The sequence below is a fragment of the Sturnus vulgaris genome, chromosome 1 (genome assembly GCF_052056855.1).
Source record: "Sturnus vulgaris isolate bStuVul1 chromosome 1, bStuVul1.hap1, whole genome shotgun sequence".
Taxonomy (NCBI): Eukaryota; Metazoa; Chordata; class Aves; order Passeriformes; family Sturnidae; genus Sturnus; species Sturnus vulgaris.
This window is the reverse complement of record NC_142243.1, coordinates 123,073,192-123,097,066: the sequence shown is the minus strand read 5'-3', so window position 1 is coordinate 123,097,066 and position 23,875 is coordinate 123,073,192. Positions and strand designations below refer to the sequence as shown.

At 35.4% G+C, this 23,875-nt stretch overlaps 1 protein-coding gene across 7 annotated transcripts in view; it reads right to left on the bottom strand.

The window, feature by feature from the left end:
* Window positions 1–23,875, bottom strand: part of C1H8orf34 (chromosome 1 C8orf34 homolog) — a 148,719-nt gene that overhangs the window by 87,813 nt on the left and 37,031 nt on the right. For all 7 annotated transcript variants that reach the window (XM_088176012.1, XM_088175971.1, XM_014873007.2 and 4 more), the window contains 3 exons: window positions 14,717–14,745; window positions 8,485–8,654; window positions 4,505–4,671 (listed from right to left, as the gene is read on the bottom strand). In XM_088176012.1, coding sequence (XP_088032138.1) covers window positions 4,505–4,671; window positions 8,485–8,654; window positions 14,717–14,745 — 366 coding nt within the window. The remainder of the gene's footprint in view (window positions 1–4,504; window positions 4,672–8,484; window positions 8,655–14,716; window positions 14,746–23,875) is intronic.

The following is a 23,875-nucleotide window of genomic DNA, read 5'->3' as shown; positions in this document are numbered from 1 at the left end:
TTGTCAAAGACCTTTAGGAACCAAGGAAATCAGGAATGTCTGTTAAACTGGAGGAAATGTACTGAAAACATTGCACATTGCACACCCTTTAATTAAGAACTCAGAGGCTCATTAGAAAAGCAGATATTTAAGGGGTAGACTACCAGACATTGAGCTACAGTCTTATCCTTCCAGTAAATGCAATTTCCACAATATTCTATTTATCTCCTCTTGTTATAAAATGTAAATATATCACCAGACAACATTTCAAGGGTGTTAAAATGATTAAATAATTAACATTTGAAAGCTCTTGAAAAAAAAAGAAATTTTAAAGATTAGAAGAAGAGTTATTAAAGCAAAGAGAACGTATCAGGTAGCTCCCAAAGCAATAATTGAAAAGTTTATTACCAATTGAAGTGCATTTCTAGCTCTAAAGATTCTGGTTTATTACTGTATAGAAGGAATTACACACAACAAACATGAGGCAAATAATCACTGAACCTTCATTTAAGATTTATACATTATGAAAAAAAAAATCATTATTTTTGTGAAACAAGCTCCAAAGAAAAGAAGAGATGGTTTTACTAGTCCTGGTGCTCCAAACACTTAAGTTCAGCTCAGATATAGGATTATTTGCATTGAAATCAGAGAGGCTCTTCAGAATCATACAGACTGACATATGCATCAATTGCAGGAAATTGGCTTCAGTTATCACCACCTTTCACATAATGACAGTTGTGTGAGTGAAGTTCCTGGGTACCCTTTGCAGTGGTGCTACAGAGTTAACTACTGCACAGCATCTGTTAACATATGCTAACACTTTTAGTACCATGAACACACAGAAAGATTGGGCAAAACCAAGAAATTGCTTCTTGAACCTTATGACTAAATATCATGGAATCATAGAATCATTTAGGCTGGAAAAGACCATTAAGATCATCAAGTTCAACCATAGCCCTAGCACTGCCAAGTCCACCAACAAACCACGTCCTAAAGTGCCACATCTACCTACCTTTTAAATCCCTCCAGGGTTGGTGACTCAGTCATTTCCTTGGGCAGCCTGTTAAAATGCTTGACAAACCTTTCCATAAAGAAACTTTTCCTAATATTTAACCAAAATCTCCCCTGACATGACATGTGGCCTTGTCCTATCACTTGTTACATGGGAGAAGACGGAAAACTCCACCTGGCCTCCTTTCAGAAAGTTGGAGAGTGCAATAAGGTTTTGTCTGAACCTCCTTTTCTCCAGGCTAAATGAACCTTGTTCCTTGAGCTGCTCCTCACAGGACTTGCTCTCCAGACCATTATTGTGTAAAACAACACAGGATGTCTTTCTCATCTTCCTTACTTGTAAAAACTTTAAGAACATATATCTTAAGTCCCAAGCGTGCTAAAAAAATCCTAATAGTTTTACTATGTGTATGTTTATGCACAGCAATACACTTAGACAATTATATTCTTACACTTAATCAAATAATTGATTTTTTAAAACCAAGTGAGTGATGCTTTGGTGACTGTATAATCAAAATTCAGAGCAATTTCAGTGAAAATTAACAGTTCAGTCCTCTCCAACATTCATCAGTGAGATATTGAGGGAATAACATAATTTTAAGGTCTCAGTGGACTTCAGCCAAATGTGAGAGACAGCTTAAGCCCAAACGTCATATAACTCCAAAAGGGCTGCAGAATTTCTCAAATAACTATGTCAGCTCCTGGTTAGAAACCACAATTTACAAAACACAATACTTGGCATTATGATGTGTGAAAAATGAGTCCCTCGACATAATTTTGCCCCAGTCATCAACTGCACGACCCCTTAACATTTACAAACACATGTGAATTAAGTTACAGTTCTCAGCTTTTTGAAGTCAAGAAGATCCTTTCCACTTTGATGTTATCTGTCACTCATCTATTACAGCCACCTGCTTAACTGAACACACTTAGAAAGTCATCAGCATGGGAACAGCCCTCCTATGCATCTTATCTTACATATAAAAAGTGATAACTGAAATCAGAATATAGGCCTGTAACATTCTTTTTCTTCTTTGCACATAAATTTCTTTTGAAATGGATAACAATGTAATCGTTTCTTTTATTCGGAATATAAAATAATTCTAGTTAAAACCTTCATTGACTCATATAGGAGATGGGTTTTTTTAAAATAAAATATGCAAAAAGTCAGCTTCATGCTTTTAATATCTAAATAAATCAACCAAACTCTGAAAAAGATTGTCTTGAACACACCTGAAGATGGATGTTTGTGTTCTGCATTTTAAATATAGTGTATGCTTTAAATTATCTGCTATAAATAGCAGAACTGCTTTCCCAGAATCCTGACTTAAAAGCATAAAGTTTTGTAATTTTTTAAGAAAGAGCTGAATAAACAAAGAATACTGAACTCTGAAGAGAACAAATCAAAGAGCTATATGCAACAATGCCCTGCAATTCAGTGATGGCAGAAAGCCATGATTTGAAATTAGTTATATTGCATACAACTTGTGCAAAAAGCATTGAAGCAGTTAATGGATTAATGTGGTACATAAAAAAAAAGAAATTCAATCACAGTATCAAGCAGTTACTGACCTGGAAAATACAGAACGAAAAATACCTGTATTTGCTGATAGAATCTGAAGCTCTTTATGTTACCTTCAAAGGAAAACTAAAACATCCTTCCCATGTAACACTGTTATATTCTCAAATTTCAAGCAGTTCTAAAGAATTTAGCCTATATCAATGTAGCCATTATATCAAATATAACACATATACTGTCAGTAAATTGCAAAATGAGAATTAAAATAAAAGCCAGTTTTTCAGAAGCACAGCACTTTAAATACCAAGATGTGTAAAATGAACTTTCTCTCAGTGGTTGTTACTATAACATGGCAATATTATAAACACTACAAGCATGGCTACTCCTCAAATATGTCAGGATTTTGCCTCAAAATCTCACATTCATTTCTATAACATCCTACCCAAACTGGACGTCCTGTTCATGAGCTTTCTTAATTTTAAGATTTTGTGTAAACTTAGCCAGTTTTGACGAACTGCAGGACAGAAGAATATTTCAGGTTTTGCATGGCACAAAACTAGAATGTATTCTTACAATGAAGTACTTATTAAAAAAACCCCAAAACACTAGTTTGTACATAGATCATTTTCTACCCAAATGTCAAGACACTAGAAAATTCCTTTATAATGCCTTCTTGGTTCCAGATACCTCCAGGCATTCAAGTTTCTGGAAGAAAATACCTGTGCATCTATTGGATACATTCTGCTCACTATCTGCACACGTCATTAACAAATTAACAAAAATCTAATTAAATATAGATTATTAATTATAATCAGTATAATTAACAAAAAAATCTATCCTATACGTGACAAATAATGAGTGATCCAGGCCAGTCTCTTCTTTCTTGTAAAACAGATGCATGAATCAAAATTACTGAAAAAGTTATTTATTAATTCACAATTAATTAAGAAGAATTTTTTTTTTTTTTTTTACCATGAGTGTGGTCAAGCACCGGAACAGGCTGCCCAGAGATGTTGTAGAATCTCCATCTTTGGAGAGAGTAAAAATCCATTCAGAAGAACCTGCTATGGCTGATTTTTTGAGCAAAAGGTTGGGCTAGATAGTTCCAGCAGTCCCCTCCAACCTCCACTATTCTGTCTTCCTTTGAAGACTATAGTCAGAATGCAACAGAAATATAGAAAGCAAAAGAGCAGCATATGTTTTCCTGATTTTTAGATTAAGGTCCAACCTGAAAAAAAAATCATACCAGAATTCATAACCTCAAGAAAGGTGAGTTGAGATTGTGAGTTTCCCATGCTTTGATCCCACACAAGGTTCCATAGAGCAGAAACTGTGAAAAAATATTGAAATCCATGACTGCCTTTTAAGCATCATACACTGAAACTTTGAAAAACAGCAGAAAAGAAAATATTAGGTACAACTAGAACTATTATTATTAAATACAATTAGTAATTCTAGGAAAGGGAGGCAGCAGCGAGCATCAAGTCTTCCAGAGTGCAATTTAAGATTTAAGATACAATTTTAGACAATATAGTCTAGTGGAAAATTACAATCAAATCCTCTGAAGAGATTACAAATTCACATTACATAAGCTTTGTGTAGCTCATAAGTAAAAAAAAAAATCTACTGAAGTTAAAACTGTAATACAGCTAAGAAAAAGAAGAACCAGATGAAAGACAGTGAAGCTGATTCTGTTCCTTGTATAGAAATATATTCTGCAAGTAGAACCTCGAAGGGATTTATGTAGGAAACCAAATTAATTACTTTAAGCACCTGAAGCGTTTGATTTCATGGAATTTGGATGTAGCTGGAAGTTTATTCACACACATTTATGGTCTTCATTACATTTCTGCAAGTTTCACGTTAAACCCTAATAACCTTCACACAGCTGCTGAATACTTTAGCTTCAAACATAGTGAGCAGTTTCTGACTAATCTCTGTTTGATTTTTTATAATAAAAAAATTCAGAAAATGCACATAATTTTTTGCAGTTACCCAGTAGTTCCATTGCATCATCTTCATTGTCAATGTCTTCTTCAGTTACAGATGGAGCTGTGCTTTGAGCAGAATCAAAGGAGTCTTGAGAAAGCATGGCAGCCAGCAGTTTCTTATGTTGCTGCTGTTGATGTTTTAATCCTTTGGTCTTTGGCTCCATTTTTAAGCTGTGAGGGAGGAAAGCACAATTTTCTCTTACTGGTGCTCTCTTCAAAATACATCACTCATTCTCTGATCACTGGATGTTCTAAGACATTTTGTGTTTTCAGTTTCTACTTAAAAGTTTTGATTGAATTTGGGAGACTTCCCATTGACTTTATGTGCACTAATCAAGTCTACAGAAGCTACATGTATAGAACAGCAGGATGTCAATAAGTAATCAGTATTGCTAAGGCACTGATGCATAGCAAAAAGTTGACAACAAAGAACTCCTCCCTTGAGTGGTTTCGATACCATTACCCCACAGGATTAAGGGCTTTATAACAATTTTCCTGATTTGTTGTGTGTCTGATTTAAATAACAGAGAACTGGAATTGCACAGATGTTAGAAGGGTCTAAGGCAGAACTTGCTACAATTTGCCATTTCTGATTCTCACTGTATCAACATAAAACAGACAGAAGTTTGGTGCCCCACATGAGCGGCACCTCATGAGTACCACCACCAACTCAGACTGTCCTTGGAGTCTGTTGCAGAAGGCAGAATTGTTGCAGATGTGTGATTTTTAGTATAATCAAAAATTGTTCATTTCTCCAGAAAAGATAAACACTAATAAGACTAAGTGCACTTTGGAGATGAAGAACAGGCTTTGAATTTAGGACATCAGGTTATGGATGAGGCCTCTGCAAGCTCTAGTTCATTTCACGCTCTAAGAGACAAGGGTATCATAATAAAAACCACTCAAATTCCCCACTGTGTACATATATTATCCCTGGAGGGAGACTCCAAAGAGCCTTGCATCTTCTCAGAATTCCTCCAAGACATTTTTCATGTAGAAACCTACTAACATTGACTTGGAAATGAGTTTAATCCTATTTTCATGGAGTTCAAATTTCTGAAAGATGAGCTCGGTACTAGCAGGATTTCCATAAGGACTTTTCTATGGTCCCTTATCACTTATTAGTACCTTTCCTTTCTTCCTTACAGCAGCAACAGAGAGCAGTGCAAAACCAGTGAAAAACACAGTCTTTCCTCTGTACCAATCCAGGACATTAAGGACAAAAAGGTGACCATCATTTGACAAGATGTCATTAATACAGCTACCTCAGACTGGCTGCATTATCTTTCCTGGCCAAAGCAGCAGTGACACCTGTCCCTTCAGCTCCTCTTTTTTTTCCTTTTTTTGAGCTACTGGGCCAGATTTTCAAACATAACATGCAGACATGCTTCCATTGCTCATCATCACAGGAATGCATGCTTTCCAGGAGGAAATGGTGGTTCTGTGACACCACACTCGTAGCACTTACTCCACCAATGATTTGTTTATATAGTGTTTCATTTATGTACCATTTCTTTATTTTTAGTGACAAGTAAAAACATAAGACGTCAAAATAATGGAACAATTACAGTTTGGCCTTTCCCATTCTTATATTTTAACTGAGTATTTTAATTAGTTCTAGGAGTTTGCTAGCTTATCCCATAAATCCTGATAAATAATGATCAATAACCTATCACTTTTTATTCAAAGTGTTGCTAAATAAAATTTAACAAGGTAAAATTGGAAACATTGAATGTGGATTTTTCAAATTGCCCCCTCTTTCATTTGCCAAAATGAAACCTATGTTTACAAAATGCAACTTAACTATTTAAGGCTACATTAACTATGAAGTAGATTAGTGAAATACAGATGATGTAGCCAAACTTTCTAAACAACTGATAACGTCACTCTTTTGAGAGCAAAACATACTCTTCCCAATATTTTTGGATGTACTAGTTATTTGCTACATTAAAACTAAGTTATTATTACCTAGTACTTGTCTGGTGCATTTAGTATGTGGTATATTCCAAAATTCTGCTTATAGCACTTCACAGTAACACTAAATCAGACCTTGAAGCAACTGCCAGTTATTCCTGCACTATTATTAAATATTCCGATGAAACTTGATCAACATGGGTCTTTTAAACTTCCATGTATAGTTGGCATCAATTTTAGTATCACCACTATCTTGAAGTTCTGAAACTTTATGATTCCTTTGCAAGACTGCAAACACGATTTTTATAAATGCCATACAAAAGCTGAAGAAATGCTAATGAAGCAAAGAATTATCCCAGACATAAAATCAGTAATCCAAATGTAAATCCATATGCTGCATGTAACTTAGTAGTTACTCATTTCCACTCAAAATCAGTGCTCTCACTTAGCAATACATATTTTTCAATAGGCCTTCAGCACTTACTGCACCTAAAAACAGAGGTATCAGTATCCCATGAGTCTTTCCTGGCATCAAGTTTCCTATATTCTCTTTATTCACACACTAGGCAACCTGATTTTGTCATGATACTCAACAAGATGCCTCCAATACTATTCTCAAAGCCACTAATCATATTTTTATTTATAGCATTAGTTGTGAGGTTTCTCACAGCTTGAACCACCCTCTACAAAGAAAAAAATGGGCTGCTTTGAATCATCTCTGTTGCTCAGAACTAGACCTCTTTGCTCCCTTCTGGAAATTAGACAGAGATGTTTATTTCTTCTCCTTTCTATTGACAGAAGGGATACAATATCCTCAATTTGCTCTGAAACATAGAACAGATCTTTAATCAATGCCTTTACTGGACTGCTGAATAAGGAAAAAGAAACCCAGGCCTGCACAATCAAGCTGCAGTGCCAGTTGCTGACTCCATTATTTTTCCAGGAACTGCACTGGAGAGACCCAGAGTCTGAGTTGTGTTGGTTCCTGTCCAAGGTCTGGCTGAGGGATCATTACTACACGCTGCTACTTCTTTGAAATAGTAGTACCCGCAGCTACCCCCACGATAATCTAATTAAATGAAGTACTCATGGATAACAAATATTCCCAAGATGTGAGGAAAGTTAATGAATGCAGTCTGTAAGAGCACAGCTAGTGACACATCAGCTTCGGTGTGACAGGGAGGTGAATTCCAAGGTAGAAAGCACATGGATGTGACGGGAAGGAATACCTTAGACCTTTTCAAAGGGAAAGTAGAGAATTTCTGCCTTCTAGAAAAAGGAAGAAAAAGGTGTCTGCTCCAGTCAAAGTACTAGTTATAACCCGGGAGAAATGCTACAAGGCTAAGGGAGAAACATAGGTGTTTAAGCCAATTAACAGAGGCAGTGCAGAAGATTTATCCCTTTTAAAGCAAGGCTGTGAGTACTTAACCTTCCGTGATAAACATATCTTTAAATCATGGAAAATGGACTCCTTGTATTATAACCTCTTCCACGTTGCTGAAGCACAAACTCTTTCAGTCAAGCTCAGTAAATCTTCAGAAATTATTTACTCCAGAGAACAAAATTTCTCTTTGAGAAAAACTTGTTATTAACACCAAAAACCTAAGATGTGAAATGAAAATGAATTTAGGAAGTCCTGTTAAAAATAACATAGATACTGTTACCCTTGTCTACCTCTCCTTTAAATGGGAAAATCAGATTTATCGCTAAAGTGTCAAGAAGATTAATAAACAGCTACTACCAGCCCTGGAAAGATGGAAAGCTATGAAGTGTCTGAATGAAGCTATACATCACAACATTATTACACATGGACCACAACCATGTCAGAATACACTTGGCTTTTCACATGGGAATACATCCATAGGATTGCAAATGGGTGTTAAGTTAATCATATAGCAAAGCATGAGAAGAAAAAAGGCACATATTAATGACTTCTATTTATTCTGCATATGCCCACACTATGGAATGGGAATTCAAAAGCCCTGCACTCTGCTCTCAGAAATGGAGTTTTTGTAACAAAGACAGCTGTTTCACAAAATATAAATTTTCTAGGCCAGATCAAAAACCCACCTTCCTCCAGGACTGCTGCTATCCTCGCTGTCCCACTGCTCATTTTTATTTCTTGGTATTGGTGGCTGCAGCATCTCAGCAGCCAGAGGGTCTGCATCATTCTCTTCACGGCCAATCCATTCTCCAATCACACGAGGTCTGAGAAGGGGGGTGTTAAAACCTGCTGTGTCCTGAAGAGAAATGAAAATTTTTAAAAAAGAAACAATGCATTGTTTGTTCTCAATCATAGATGTAAACAGAGAAAGAAAAGAAAAAAAATTGAAAGTACAAAACCAATGCATTGCAATATCATTTCACAGGGCTACAAAATACCCAGAAACAATGATGGACTAATTAGCAAAATTCCAAGATTCCCCATTAACAAAATTCCAAGAAATAATTATGTACCCTGATGCCTCCAATCACTCTTTTTTTTTTTTTCATAGCAACTGTAGAAAAATCACTTAAAAAAAAAATGCAGAACTCTTAAAACCTTCAGTGTATCTGTTCTGCTAAGCAACACAAAGCCATTTGTATAAAAAAAAAAAGCCAAAAGACTGTTGTAGATTAATAGCATCACTCTTATTTGCTTTATGAATTAATGCAAAACTAATAAATACGCCTGCATTTTGCATTTTAAAAATAACCCTGCTGGGCCTTACACAATGTATCTTTCTATTCCGAAAATGGTATTAACATTTGAATAAAATGCATTTCTGAAACTATTTTTAAACACTTACTGGAGGACAATAAACTGGACAGGATTACAAGAAGCAAGAAAAATGTAATTGATATATTCAAAACAATAGCAATAACTTGCACCATCATATTAGAATTTAGATTAAAGAAACCAGTTGAAAAAGAAACCTTAAATTGTATGAAAAAGGAGTCTGATGTAGTGAGTATCTCTGTTTTCAATGGGTGATGTAAAACAGCATAGTAAAACTAAAAAACACGCTTGCATAGCACAAAAAAAAAGAAATTATGGGATAGGAACAATTATTTTTCTTTACTTAAATTGTGCATAGGCTACTAAAGACATTTGAAACACAGTGCGCTTAATTAGGAGAGGTATATTCCTATCATTTAACAAGTGAAAATTATAGGAAAGCAAATCCTTGGCTGTTACCTAACTTAGTACCTCAATAAATATTCCTGCCATAAAAGAATGCTTTCCAAAAAAAAGCATCTGGAAAAAGTACTGCACACAGACTATGTAGCCTAGAAACCATATTTTCTCTCCTTCCTAAAAACAAACCACTTCTGAAATCTCCTCCTAATTGAAACAGATACAGCAAAAGCAGTTTGAAATAGAGGTCTCTACTGAAATGAAAGCAACAAACGAAAAAAAAAACAAAAAACCCCAAGAAAACAAAAAAAAAGGCTGCAAAGTGCTTTCAATATGAATATATTCACCCTCCTCTGGCTAGATGCTGCAATTTTGCTGAGCACAAGAACCTCTGTTTTGAGAGTCAAATGTAACCCAGGCCCTGGATCTGACTCACTCCCGTTATGTTTTGCTTTTTGCAATGTGCCTGTGAGTGCTTTACCACACTCCACTCCCCATATCTCTGTCCAGATTTGTCCATCACTTGACTAATTCACTTTTACACAATGTTTGTTTTCTGCAAGGACCACTGAAAACTGAATCCATGGCTTCAGATGTTTTAGGATACTTAACCACTGGTGTTGGGCTTTTTTTTATGTGCTTACAAATACATGTTTTGTGCATCAATTTGGAGCTGTGGCATAGTCAGGTAATGTAGACTAGATGACAGTCACCTCTGGGCACTTGACAAGTGTAACTTGTCACAGGTGTGACAATTCTTGTGAGCTTAGGAAAAAGATTATTTCACTTCCCACAATGCCTTAAAATTACACGAGGTGCTTACATTAGTCTAAATATTAACCATCTGTCCCCTTCTGAGGCTTATTTTTGTTATTCTAGCTATTTTTTTCCTTCTCTTTCTCCTTAGGATAATTTCTAATAATTACTAAAAATTGTTCCTGGAACTAGTTAGTTAGAATAACTTGCACTGTCAATTTTGCTAAAAGCTTTCAGTCCCTTAAATAAAAGTGCAAAGCACTTAAAAATTGCCCATAAGTTTTTCCTGACACTACACACTGCAAAATCAACATATGAATAACCAAACATGAATTCTGTAACTGTCCTTGCTACGCTAATTTCTTTCATAGGCATTTTAGGGATAAAGTAGCACTTTCATACTCTACTTAACAGAAATGTAATTTACATTACAAAGTCATGCTTTGCCTCACTTTATCACCTTTTTTTTTCTTTTTCAATTGTGTTATATTAGTACACTATGGTTTTAGTGACCTAATTTATCGTCCTCCTTTCAACTATAAAACCATCATCAGTGAAAACACCAAATGGAGTATCAGAGACAGTTCTGTTCAGAACACCAGGATATTTACTTGGCAGTCTATTTCAAAGGCTGCAAAATACTGAGATGAAGTATTCTGTTCTCAAACAAGATTTTATAGTTTTGGTTGTTTTTTTCATATAAACTTTAGAGTCTTAATTGATTTCCAATTTATATTCACCCGTAAGTAACAGAAGAGATTGACAGTGGCATTAGTGTGCACAGAAATATTTTCAGTACAGGCAGGTATTTAAATCTGCACTAAAAAGAAGAGGACTATTTCATGGTGCAGTCCAGGTGTCATCCACTTATCCACATCAGTGACTACCAATTTGACACACTCAAGCTTCCTTTATGTGAAGAAAAGGAAAAGAAGGGAAAGACTGACAGACAGCTGATTCTCCTCTTCACGTTGGGCTGAGATTAGGTTGCTGGATGAAACCTCTACCTGAGAGCACAACGTGTGCGTATCCATTTATTTATGCATCACTTAAAATGCTCAATATTCCTATTTTGTAATATGGATTTTGAGGGAATCTCCATGGTGAGAAATACTTTGGCATGAGAAGAAATTTGTTTATTTTTATGACTTAAGAATAGTTGTTTTCTCTATTTTATTAATTGTAAGCTGTTTTCATTTTTGAATACTACATATGTCCTAGACAGCACAGAAAAAGACTTTTAATATTAACATTACGGGTCAAAATCTACTATTAATTTTTAGATCTTCACTTGGGTCTAACTCTGGTTCTCTAATACTTAAGTGTCTCCCATTATTAGTGTTTGAAGTGACTGAAAGATATCATTGGGAATTCCAGACAAACGTCACAATGTTATGACAGGTCTCACTCTTCAGTGTTTTTCTCTAGAGTTTTTTTTTTCAGCCTAGAATTCAATTAATATCAAAAAAAGAGGCAAACATCCTAGCTCTTCTTTGTTTACATTAAACCCTTCACATTATGCATGGAAGTGTGCAGTTTCCTAAAATCCTTCAATAGTTTCTGTTCAGTGGCAATGAGGGTGAGTCAGTTCAGAAATTTGTATTATATTAAATCTGCATCTTAGTTTTAAAATATGTGACTGACAAGGCATCTCTTCTTATTTTCTTTACAGTGTACTTGCAGTGCCAGTTTCTGGCTTTACAAAGCTTCCATGGCCTAGAGACTTAGGCTGAATCATCAAGAGAGACAGAACACCAAGCTCTGCAAGCTTGAAGTAAATGAAGGCAGTCTCTACAATAAATCTATTTTAATTGCAGTAATTTTAGGATTTTTTTGGCCTTTTTTGCAAGGTTACCAGTGAACTCAAAAATTTTAGAAGATTATGTCAAACTGAAAGATTCTGTATTGACTGAAAGACTGACCTTGTGTGGCTGTATTTTTTTATCCCCGTCTTGGACAAAAACTCTAAGTACTGACAAAAAGCTAACAGCAGATATTTGACAAGAATCCATTTAAATGAAACACTCTTTCATAAAAGTGATTCAGATCAAACTGGTTTTCTAAATCCAAATGCTGGAGTAACTAAGCAACTAACTAATTAACTGGATTGTAGAGGGATTACTTGGAGGAGGAGTTACATCAACCAACAATGCTGATTAAGTACTCTCCTGACAAAGGCAACTAGAGATTACTGAAGCCAGAGAAAATTTTTTTTTTTTAAAAGACAATCAGAAACAAAAATAAAGAAACATACATGTGCATTCTCTGTTTTCTCTAGGTTCGTAATCTAAACCACAGATAAAACAGCGTAATTATAGGCTCTGTCATAATCTTAGTTGCCCAAAATATTCCTGTTCATCAGGAAAATAAAGTGAGGAAGAGTATACAGAAGAGATGCATATGTCTCTCATAACATCTATGCGATTCTGATGTTTTAACAGAATCCAATGCCAAGTTTGGCCATGCTGTTCTAAACCCAAGACACGCACCTCATGAGTTAAATTATTAATCCAAACCACAGATGAACGTGATTTCAAAAATTATTCAGTGCTGGCACAGTTTAGATAAGGAAGCTCTAGTATCAGCATGTATTAAAAAACTAAAACTTGACTACATTTATATCTGAAAAATAAACATCACCTGTGAACATATTCAGGTGAACTAGAACCAAATTCTCTTTAATGTTAAAACAACTATTGTCAGGTTGTCTTTAGCTGCTTTTGGCCCAAGACAAACAATATATGAAGAAACAAGTCACAGGAACGTTTCAGAAATTAGCTTGGGTAAGGGATCATTCCTAGAAGGCAGGATTCCACAGAATGGTTTCTGGCCATTCTTATATTTTTAACACAGACTAGATTTTACATGAATTAAAAATTCTTTAAGGATCAAACAAGAAATAGAACTGTAGTTCACTAAAGATCATGGAGATAAAAAAATCACTCTTCTTCTCTAAGTCTATGCTGAAAGCCTGTTGAGCAGTAGTGCACAAATGATGCATGCTAAAGAGTTTAATTGTTTGGGGTTTTATTTATTGTAGAAATAACTTTTAATTTCAAGAACATTAAATCTATTAAATTAATGTATATAACTTAATTCCAAGTTTTATTTTAGAAAGCCTACCACCCTCCAGTAACAAAATAGCCCTGACCCTTCAAGGCTGGATCCTATGGAAATTCCCCAATTATGATTTTCATCTCAGTTTCATATCAAGTAACTAAATTAAAAAAACATGAATGTTTTTGAACAATAAGATATCATAGTTAAAAAACCCAAACCAACCAGAAATTATTTGCTAAAATATATATGAGAAAAGTATGTGAGACCAGGCTCTGGCCTAAATTTGCTTTTTCCTCCTTCAAAGAATATATTATAGTGTTTTTTCAACAACAAAAATACAACAAATTGAGCTTTTATGAGTATTCTTAAAGGTTAGGGTTCTAATGGAAGGACTTTCTAATTGTGTTTACCATCACTTCTAAGCTCAGTTATGGAAACAGGGGAAGAATTAGGCTATAGTTTGGAAATGGCAGCCACATATGCACTTGACTGCATGGTAGCATATATCATTTTACTTAACTGGCCTTCCTTGGAGAATGCAGTGAAAATATTTTATATGCACTTGTGTCAGAAGAATTTTTGTCCTCATTTGACCAGCAGAAACATCAGTTATTTTAAAAAATTATATTGTTCTATATTAGGCATTATTTTTGTGTCTTATATACCTTTTGAACTCATTTTCCTGAAAGCAATGGTTTCACACCAAGAACACAATGCAAGTTGCTCGGCACTAGAAGCACACTGCTGCTCATGGCTGAGAACAGGGAAGAAAAATTGGTTCTGCTTCCTTAAGTATTTAAATAAACCTAGCTTGATTACTCTTTCAATGTAGAATTTAATACATCTAGAATTAAAATTCATGTTAAATGTGTAAGGTATCAAAAATGGCCAGAACAGAAGAGACCATTTTTGCATTCAGCAAGGAGGTAAAGACTGATCTTTATGCCTTGTGCTTTCCTGAGTAAATCTGAGCAGTAAAAATAATTTCTAAATATTCTCACAAATCATATCTGAGAATGCAGAATTCAATTTCATGGGTAAAAAGTATTCAAGGCTAAATGTTTCCAAAAGTACACAAAGTAATCCAAGAGACTGTATTATGCAAAGATGGTGGCAAGATCAGAAGTATTTCCATGGTCTCATTAAGAGTCTCAAAGTCAGTGACTTTTTTTTCCATACTTGACAGCCTATCCTTGGTCAAGATCTTAATGTATCCACACATACTGTACTTACCCATATAGCCTTCCATACCCAAACCTCCTCTGAACCCAAGAGAACAGACACGTGTATGCCAGGACAGCAGCATGTGCCTTATCACAATCATCTGTCTCTTTGTACTGTTCATTAGACATCTCTTATCAGTCTTACCTTATCGAGTTCATCAGAAATAGCAATGCCTGAAAACAAAACAGATTAAAAAAATTTAGAAAAATACTTTCTATACATGTATTTTACTATGGTAAGTAAAAGTAAGGTTAAATCTGAAAACTATACATACAATCCTCTGCATGCTGCTGTACCATACAAGATATCATATTTCATTCCATTAGTGAAATTGCCTGGAAATAATACACTCTTCATTTTCCTCAGCTGCAGTATTATCAAAATTACTTTTCAAAAAACTATGGAAATGAAAATGGCAGATGTGCCAGTAAAGTGACAACAAATTTGAGCATACTTCTATGTGCTTTCTAAAATTAAATCAGCAATATCAGATTTACCAATGGATACCTTATTATGCAAATCTCACCCTGACCAGCATGCATGACACATTATGCTGCAATTACAGGGCAATATGGACATATCTCTTCTCTCTTTTTTCACAATACAAAGTGGAAATGATCCTATAAAACTAGGCAGAACTTCAGAGAATAAAGTAAAATTTCTCAATAGAATGCAAAATGTTTCCTAAATCCTCTGACCAAGAACTTGTACATTTGCTCATCTTTTCTGCAGATGCCTGCCCAAGGCTTTCCTATGCTTGCTTCCATCATGTCATGTTTCAATTATTCTATTCTGTAGCAAGTTAAATATGCAGAGTTGGTCTCAGAATGTTTAATTTATTACAAACATCAGTATATCACAAGGAGTGCTTAAGTGATCATATATATAATGCTACCATGTTGAAAATTCTGATAGATTCGAAGCAAGCATTTCCTAGATTCTTGTGAGATTTGATAAGAAAATTTCCAGATTAGAACAAAAAACAAAGAAAAGCTTCTCCTGGTGGTGAAAATAAATGAAGTACCCATACATAGGAAGAACACATACTTGAAAATTGTTTTCTAACTCATATCATGTTATAAAGACACCTTCTTTGACAAAATGCCAGAGATGATATTGCAAAATATGTATTATCAGCTGAGTAGAGTTACTCTTTCTAAAATCACACTAAAGAGTACAGCAGTATAAGTTAATATGTAAGCATATACATATATAAGTCTATACTATTTGGTATACCATGAATTCTTTGGGGATTTTTACTGTGCTTTTCATCATTAACTCTACTTGGCTAATTCTCAGTTTAGATGAATTCCTTAGAGCAATTTCTATTTTTAAAGGAACAAAGTGCTAAGAGCACTGCAATTATAATTTAAAGACCTCATCAACACATAAGAAATATGGCAGGAGTTAAATAAATATTTACAGTAATTCAATAGTACTAAAATGGATCAAATTGAAAAAGATCCGTTTTGACTAATCCTTGTATCCCTCACTACAATTAACCAGTTTTTAATAACCTCAGACTTTTACTTAGCCCAGACACAACACTAATGTCCATATAATATAATAACCAGGTTGCATCAACCAGACTTTAAGATATTATGAATTTCTTCAATCCCAAATGGACATCTTCTAGAAAGAAGATAATTGCACTCTTGAAGGTAGTAAAAACCTAAATCAAGCTTCTTTTCACCTCATCTTTGAAGACCTGGCTCTATGAACCAGCTCTCCATCACACAGATCCATTTTGCAAAAACAAGGTCATTCTACAACCACATATACTCTCTAAACCGTCAAACTACTTTGTCAGCAATTTCCCATAATGTTAATATAGCTCGTTTGGTTTTGATACAGGCTTATTTCCCCATATTGAAGATTGGGACCCTTTACTTCTGCTTCCACATATCCCTGAGAATGGATCTTTGTAACTTGGAAGAGGACAGAAAGGCAATTTTATCTTATGTCGACTTACTCCTTAAAAATATATATATATTTCAAGTATGGTAAAAGAAAATATAAAAGGCAATCCTGTCATTTCCAAAAATCTGTTCCAAAAAATGCTAAGTGTTTTTTACTACTCAACTGCCTGTGTTGCCACAAGAGATCAGTACTAAAAGTACAAAGTAGCAAATGGAAAAAAAACTGCAGACACTACTATATGTCTCAGTCAAAAAACTCTACTAACCTCTCTGATTAAACTACATATAAGACATAAAACTTTAAAACATCCATAATCAAAATGAGTGTGCTTTTAGTAAAATGCTTTGTGTAAGTCCTATTGCTCCCTAGAACTTACTTTAAATTTAGAGAAGAGACTGAACTGAATAATTGAATTGACCAGAATTCTTCAAATTTCTTCTTTACTAAACTGGAAACAGTAACAAGACACTAAAATGAACTGTATTTTTTAGACAAGCATGTAGAGAATTAGCAGCTTCTGAGGACATGTTGCCAAAATAAAATTTTACAAATTTACAAATCTTTGATCTTTGCAATCACAGAATTAAACCCACAAATTCTTTTTAGCTCTCTCTCTCTAATGTGGTGTCAAGAGAAAACAAAAAGGATTCTGAGGAAGAAACTTTTTAAGGAGCTTGTTACAGCAGTCTTAGCACAGTGATTCCTCTGGAGGTGGTATTTACCATGTCAGTCACACAGACTTTTTCTTATGTCTTAAGCCTCATTAATATTAACAGTACTCTTTCAGTGTTTGATAATACAACTCCATTACCCCAAAAAAATTTGGATGTAACAGCTCTTATTTCGTTCCAAGACACTACTGCACCACAGTTAGTGTGTGCCCAACTCTTAACAATTTTCTTTGCAACTGCCAAATTCACAAAATGTCTTGGCTGACTCTGAGAGGAGGGGGATTTGCACCCTGTGTGCAGTAGACAGAAAATCCCAACATCATTTTTCAACATCATTTTTTGGGCGCAGGTGTCAGGTGGAATAATATGTTTTCCAGTTTTCACAAAGTACCTCCTCAAAAAATTAAAACTCTTGCATATTTACCATAACATTAAAAAAAACCCACAAAACAACTAAAGAAGCCTTAATCTCAAGTCCCGAGAACAAAACTAGAGACAGTCACAATTATTGTACAGGAGTATTTAGGATTTCTGTTAATTTCTTAATCCTCAGCAGACTCATGACTTTTCAGTAGTCAAATAGGTTAACTGTCAGTTACTTGATTTTCAAGTAATACACTGACAGTTTAAAATAGCTGAATTTCTATAAAGAAGTGATAGAAATGGTTGCTGTCTCCAGTTCATGTAATTGCTAGTATCCAGACAGCAGCATTTTTCAAAAAGAAAACCCGTTTGTCACTTCTTTATATAGGTCACAAAAAGCAATTGATTATGCTTTCTGCACTTTCTATAATTGTTTTCATTTACCTTTTATATATTTTAAATAGGAAAACGGCATTATAAAATCATAGAGTACTAGAGACAAAGGGAAAGCCCATTCCATGAAACTACTAAATGGAAACAACATTACAGTTTTAAGTAAAACATTTATAGGCATAGCCAAAATGTCCATACACTAAAAACTTTTAATCTTATGACACTTTAGTCACTTCTTCAGACTGTAACCTTTTCTATCAAAGCTTTATCCTAATCACAAAAAAATCTCTTAACACAAGAAAAATTGACACATCTAGTTTACTCATCCTTATATTCTATGGCTTTGTTAGAATAAAAGTTACTATGAACAACTATTCTGACTTCCCCCAGCTTAGAGCATTTAAAGCCTGACTCTGCACAATGATGAATGTAGAGAAGGACATTTTAAAGCTGCATCATCATTGCCCTGCTGCAAGACACGGAGTGACAGATAACTGTTAAAACTACTCTCCTGTCTTTTTTGGGAGAGGTCTTCTGTTGTCAAAGGCAAATCCTCCAGAAAAAAAGGAGTATGCTTTACCTTTTCTCTTATAGAAGGTGTTTCTCACAGACAATGTTTGCCATAGTTTTATATCATAATGTGATTGACAGCTATACAATAGACCAACCACTTTTACCATTCCAACTAAAGGGGTGAGAAGTTTGCTTCCCACCATCAGCTAAGGCTCATGGACAAGGTTTAACGTGGTAATTATTTAGGTAGCTAGTTGCCAATTTCATGTCTTTAAAAAAATCCTCCCTTTTACAAGCAATTACTGGTGCTCAAATTTGATCAGGCATCACAAGTATCCAGCCCACTCAGTTGTCTGCTGAATTACACAGACAAATTCAGGGCACTTGTTTCTACTTTAGGAAGTAACAACTCTCTGTGCTGTAAGGGTGCTGAACAATGAAATAATTGGTATGAACATGTTTCTACAGTCCTTCAGAAATGCTCCACAGCCACAACTAGTGCCATCTCTGATCAACAACAAATCTGCAGACGGGCTATTAATGCTTGTACAGCCTCTCTCAGCTGGAGCACTCATTCTGTCACTAGCTTGGATTTTGAAGAGGACTGGAAGAACAATATACTCTCTAGTTGCAAGAAAGTTTTGGCATGCTATGATTATATGAAATACATCTAACAAATAATGTAACAACAATGTAATTTATCAATATTTATTATAGTTTAATTATTATCATGTCTACTTTAAGCAGATTGCCTATAAACTGTATCTCACTCTGTATTAGCATTTACCTTACAGGTTTTTTATATTTAAAATACTAAATCAGTTGTTTGACATGCCTCTTAAAATTAGCATGGATTATTAAAACCATTCTTTATATGACTATCTTAGATTTCTCTTCCCAGTCTTCTATCCCTATGACAATCTGCAGCAGCAAAATGTTAACTATGGAGAAATAAAGATGTAGATCAATACAGAGTTACAGCATCTTCTTTGATGTAAAAGCCACCTCTCAAAACATTTTTATGTAATTTATTATTAAAATTATATTTTAATAAAATAAAATCCTTCTGAGTCTAGAATGAGTATCTTCCACAGTACAGGTTTGCTGCTTAGGACATTCTGCTTCATTTCTATCTTAGCAAGAAATGAACTTTATTTTTAAAGAAAACTGAACATTGTTAAAAACAATTCCATGAGTCTAAAATGCCTAGCTTTTACATATGCACTTCTTAGCAGAAGAGTTTTATTTATCCAATACCTAATGTCTCCACTCAGTGATATTATTTCTCTTTGAAAAGAGATTTTTAAACTTTGATGTTCTCAATTCAACAGCATAAAATTAATTTTCAAATCAAAAGGCACCACACCAGTTCAGGTCTCTTCGAAAAATAGCAATTGATGTCATCTACATGAACTTGTGCAGGGCATTTGACATCGTCCCATACAACATCCTTGTCTCTACTCTGGAGAGACATGGCTTTAATAAGTGGATCATTCAGAGGGTTATTGCTGGATGGCCACACTCCAAAGAACTGTGGTCAGCAGCTCAGTGTCAAAGTGGAAGCCAGTGGTGAGTGGCTTTCCTCAGGGGATGGTATTGGAATGGGTGCTGTTTATTATCTTGATTAGTAACATGGCCAGTGGGGTCCAAGTGCACCCTCAGCACATTTGCTGATGACACTAAGCTGTGTGGCGCAGCTCACACACTGGAGGGAAGGGATGCCATCCAGTGGGACCTTGTCAAGGCCTGAGAGGTGGGGCAGCTGTGCCAGCCTCATGGAAGTTCGACAAGGCCAAATGCAACATTCTACACCTGGCTCAAAGCACTCCCAAACACAGGTACAGGCTGAGCAGAGAATGGATTGAGAGCAGCCCTGGGTAGAAGGACATCTGAGTGTCGGTAAACAAGAAGCTTGACATTACTCTGCAGTGTGCACCTGCAGCCCAGAACACCAACCACACCCTGGGCTGCATCAAAAGCAGTGTGACCAGCAGATCGAGGGAGGTTATTTGCTGTCTTTACCCACTCTTGTGGGACCCCACCTGAAGTGTGCCAGCTCTGGAGCCCCCAAAAAGATGCGCATGGATGTGCTGGAGCAAGGGTCGTGAAAGTGCTCAGAGGGCTGGAGCACCTCCCCTATGAAGACAGTCTGAGAGAGTTGGGTTTGTTCAGCCTTGACAAGAGAAGGATCCGGGTAGACCTTATAGCACCTTCCAGTACCTAAAAAGGGACTACAAAAAAATATAGAGGGACTTTTTACAAGAGCATGTAGTGATAGGACAAGGCATAACTTCAAGCTAAAAGAGGATATGTTTAGATTAGGTATTAGGAAGAAATTCTTTATTATGAGGGTGGTGAAACACTGGAACAGGTTGCCCAGAGAAGTTGTGGATATCCCCTCCCTGGAAGTGTTCCCAGGTTATGTGGGACCCGGAGCAGCTTGATCTAGTGAAAGGTGTCCCAGGCTCATGGAAAGGGGTAGAACTAAATGATCTTTGAAGTCCTTTCCAACTCAAACCATTCTATGATTCTATGAAATGGCAAGGCATAAAATGTGTAACTGCTGCATTATTCCTGATCAGATTTACAGTAGCTTAAAATCTGGCAATATTTTCATATGCTATACACACCTGAAATTACAGATCTGGTGTTCTGGTAAGAATGAAAGTTTTGGAACTTCAGAGATATCTACCACTTTTGCTTTTATTTGTGGTCCTTAAATAATTACAGGAAGAAATAACACAAAAATTTGTTGAGGGGCTTTTTTAAGATTTGCATTTTCCTAAAGGCACAATGTACACTTGAGAAGACTTATGTGCATCCAATCATAAGAAAATAAGATACGACTACTTTAATGTATGCCAGACTACCATTATTTAACTCAATATTCAAGGACATATTTATGCATTTTCCTAAACATCCAGAAGATGGCCACAGAGCTCCCAATAGCCAGTTTTCCTACCTGCCAAACAAAGCTTTCTGGATTTGACATATGGCTTTTGATATTCAAAGTTTAGACATACTAAGACAACCCCAGTGCAACTCTAACTTCACCAAATTCATTCTCAGGATCAGTCTAGGCCAGGGAACTTCTAGATGGCTGGACTGTCAACCTCATAGTGCATGTCACAGATTCTGTGACAAACTCCAGGACAGAAACAGCATTCTTATTCTACCATTATTAATTCTGCAGCTTTGAGCACAAACACAGAACTATTGTATCATGTATCAACTATCCAGCAGTTCACTGCCCCAATGCATTCTCCAAATCTTCAGGGAATGCTTATGTTCTTCTTACTGATGGGACAGGCCATCTTAGATATACTTGCATCTCCCATGGCAAAACCTTGTGCCACACTGCAGCAGGCAGCACTGTATGTTCCTGTCCCTGTATGAACCATGTATTGAAAACAAAGAAAACTGAAACTATTTCACACCATTCTTGGATTATAAAGGACATGAAATGGTTGCTTTGGTTTTATCAAACAAAGCATTCCTCCCCCAGAAAAACTACACAAAAACCTAAAAATATCACTCGTTTCTGTGTAGGAACTTAATGATATCTTTTTTGCTGAATGTCATAATAGATATTCTTATAATATTCCTTTACCTACAGAGAGTCATTTTACCACTTTCAAAATCAGACATATTTCCTCCAGTAGTAACTCAGAGATTTTCTGTGAAGGCATGTTGAAATGACACCCCAGAGACTTTAGCAATGAGGGGCATATGTCCTCATATCATTAGGCAAAACTTTAAACTTTTTATAGTAGTATCTGTCTTGAACAAGGATAATATTCCTCCCAACACTTTATCACATTAAAACAAGAAAAACTGTCATCTTCAAGGCACCACACATCAACACAGGAGCACAGTATATATCTTATAGTCACTGTCTAGAAAACATGGATTTAATCCCTCCTCTTCCTATTGGCTTTAAAAAAGATAAAAAAATTAATCCCTAGCAAAATAATCTCTGCTTTAGACTTGCAGAATATCTATATCCGAGATGACAGTCACACAAATACCAGTTCTGCAATAGCATTAGAGAAACTTTTAGCAAGGTAAACACTAAAGAAAACGACAAAGAAACTCTAAAAGACACTCTAGTCTTGAAATTTAGGAGAGGTTGGATCAGAATGGCATATACTTTCATAAAGTTGATTAAAACATCTGCAGGAAAATGATGCTTTTAACTAAAGTAGCAGTGATCTCCTGGCCATAAAAGCCCCATTTTATAATTGAAGAGTAATATTTATGCTCATATTGCTCCTCTTTCAATCTTAGAAAATACTGTGTTATTACTCATACATCATACTAAAAGCAAGTGGATTTTATGAGCAAAGGCAGTATCAGATAACAGCTGTAGTACTGAGATAAAATTATCTTCCTTAAAGGTTTGATTGAGCTTATCTAAAAATGTTGATCTCAAAATAAATCACAAGCATTGATCTCACACAAGAATAACATGAATTTAAAGTTCAGACTGAAGAGAAGAAGGGAAAAATTCTCTACATGATGACTAGTCTTGTGGTTCAGTTAGCAGAACACATTTAGGGCTAGATGATCAACTGATAAAAGGGAAGTCATCTTTTTAGACTCTTTATAGACTCAATTTCAGATCAACTATATACAATTGAAAAAAAAATACTAACATATTGTGTCTTAAGACAATGCCCCTCATAAAGCAATTGACAAAATTTAGTTATGTGTCCTGAAGATGTGCATTCACAGTTATATCATCACGATCACCACCATCAGAAATGTCAGGCTTCAATAAATGTTAGTGGCATTCAACTGAAGTTCATTTTCTATGACCGGAATGTAAATCATTAATAGTTTCCGACAGTGTAGAAGCTTCTAAATGAAACCCTATTCTAATGTTTGTCAGAGACTACTAAATACATTCAAGTAGTTCATGATGTATATATAAATCTTCTCACATCCCACATACTCGCAGGTTCATCCACAAAACTGAGGATATGATTTTAGCAGTTTGTTAACATATTGTGATTTTGTTTAGAACTTATTCTACCCCCCTAGTTATGAGATTTTTACTCTTGTTGCTTATCTTCTTCCCTGTAAAATATAAACAGAACATACACTTTTACTATTTTACTATTTTATATTTTTCTTAAAGAGATAACATCATGCTTGCCTTTCTTAATATAGTTATAAACAACACCAACTGATTCTAACATTATGGTAAATAACTGTTTGAGATATTCTGGAAGGACTTGGAAATCTTTCATTCTTGAAGGTATTGAAGAGCCTTGATACCTGGCTCTAGATCAGCCTGCTTGAGCAGCAGTGATGGACCAGATGCCTTCTAGAGGTCCTTGCCAACCCTATTCAGAATTCAGTGAATTCAGAATGACAGAATTCTGTGATTCCATGATTTACTATGAATTTCTAGCAGTATCTCCTACTAGATGGAAAACCA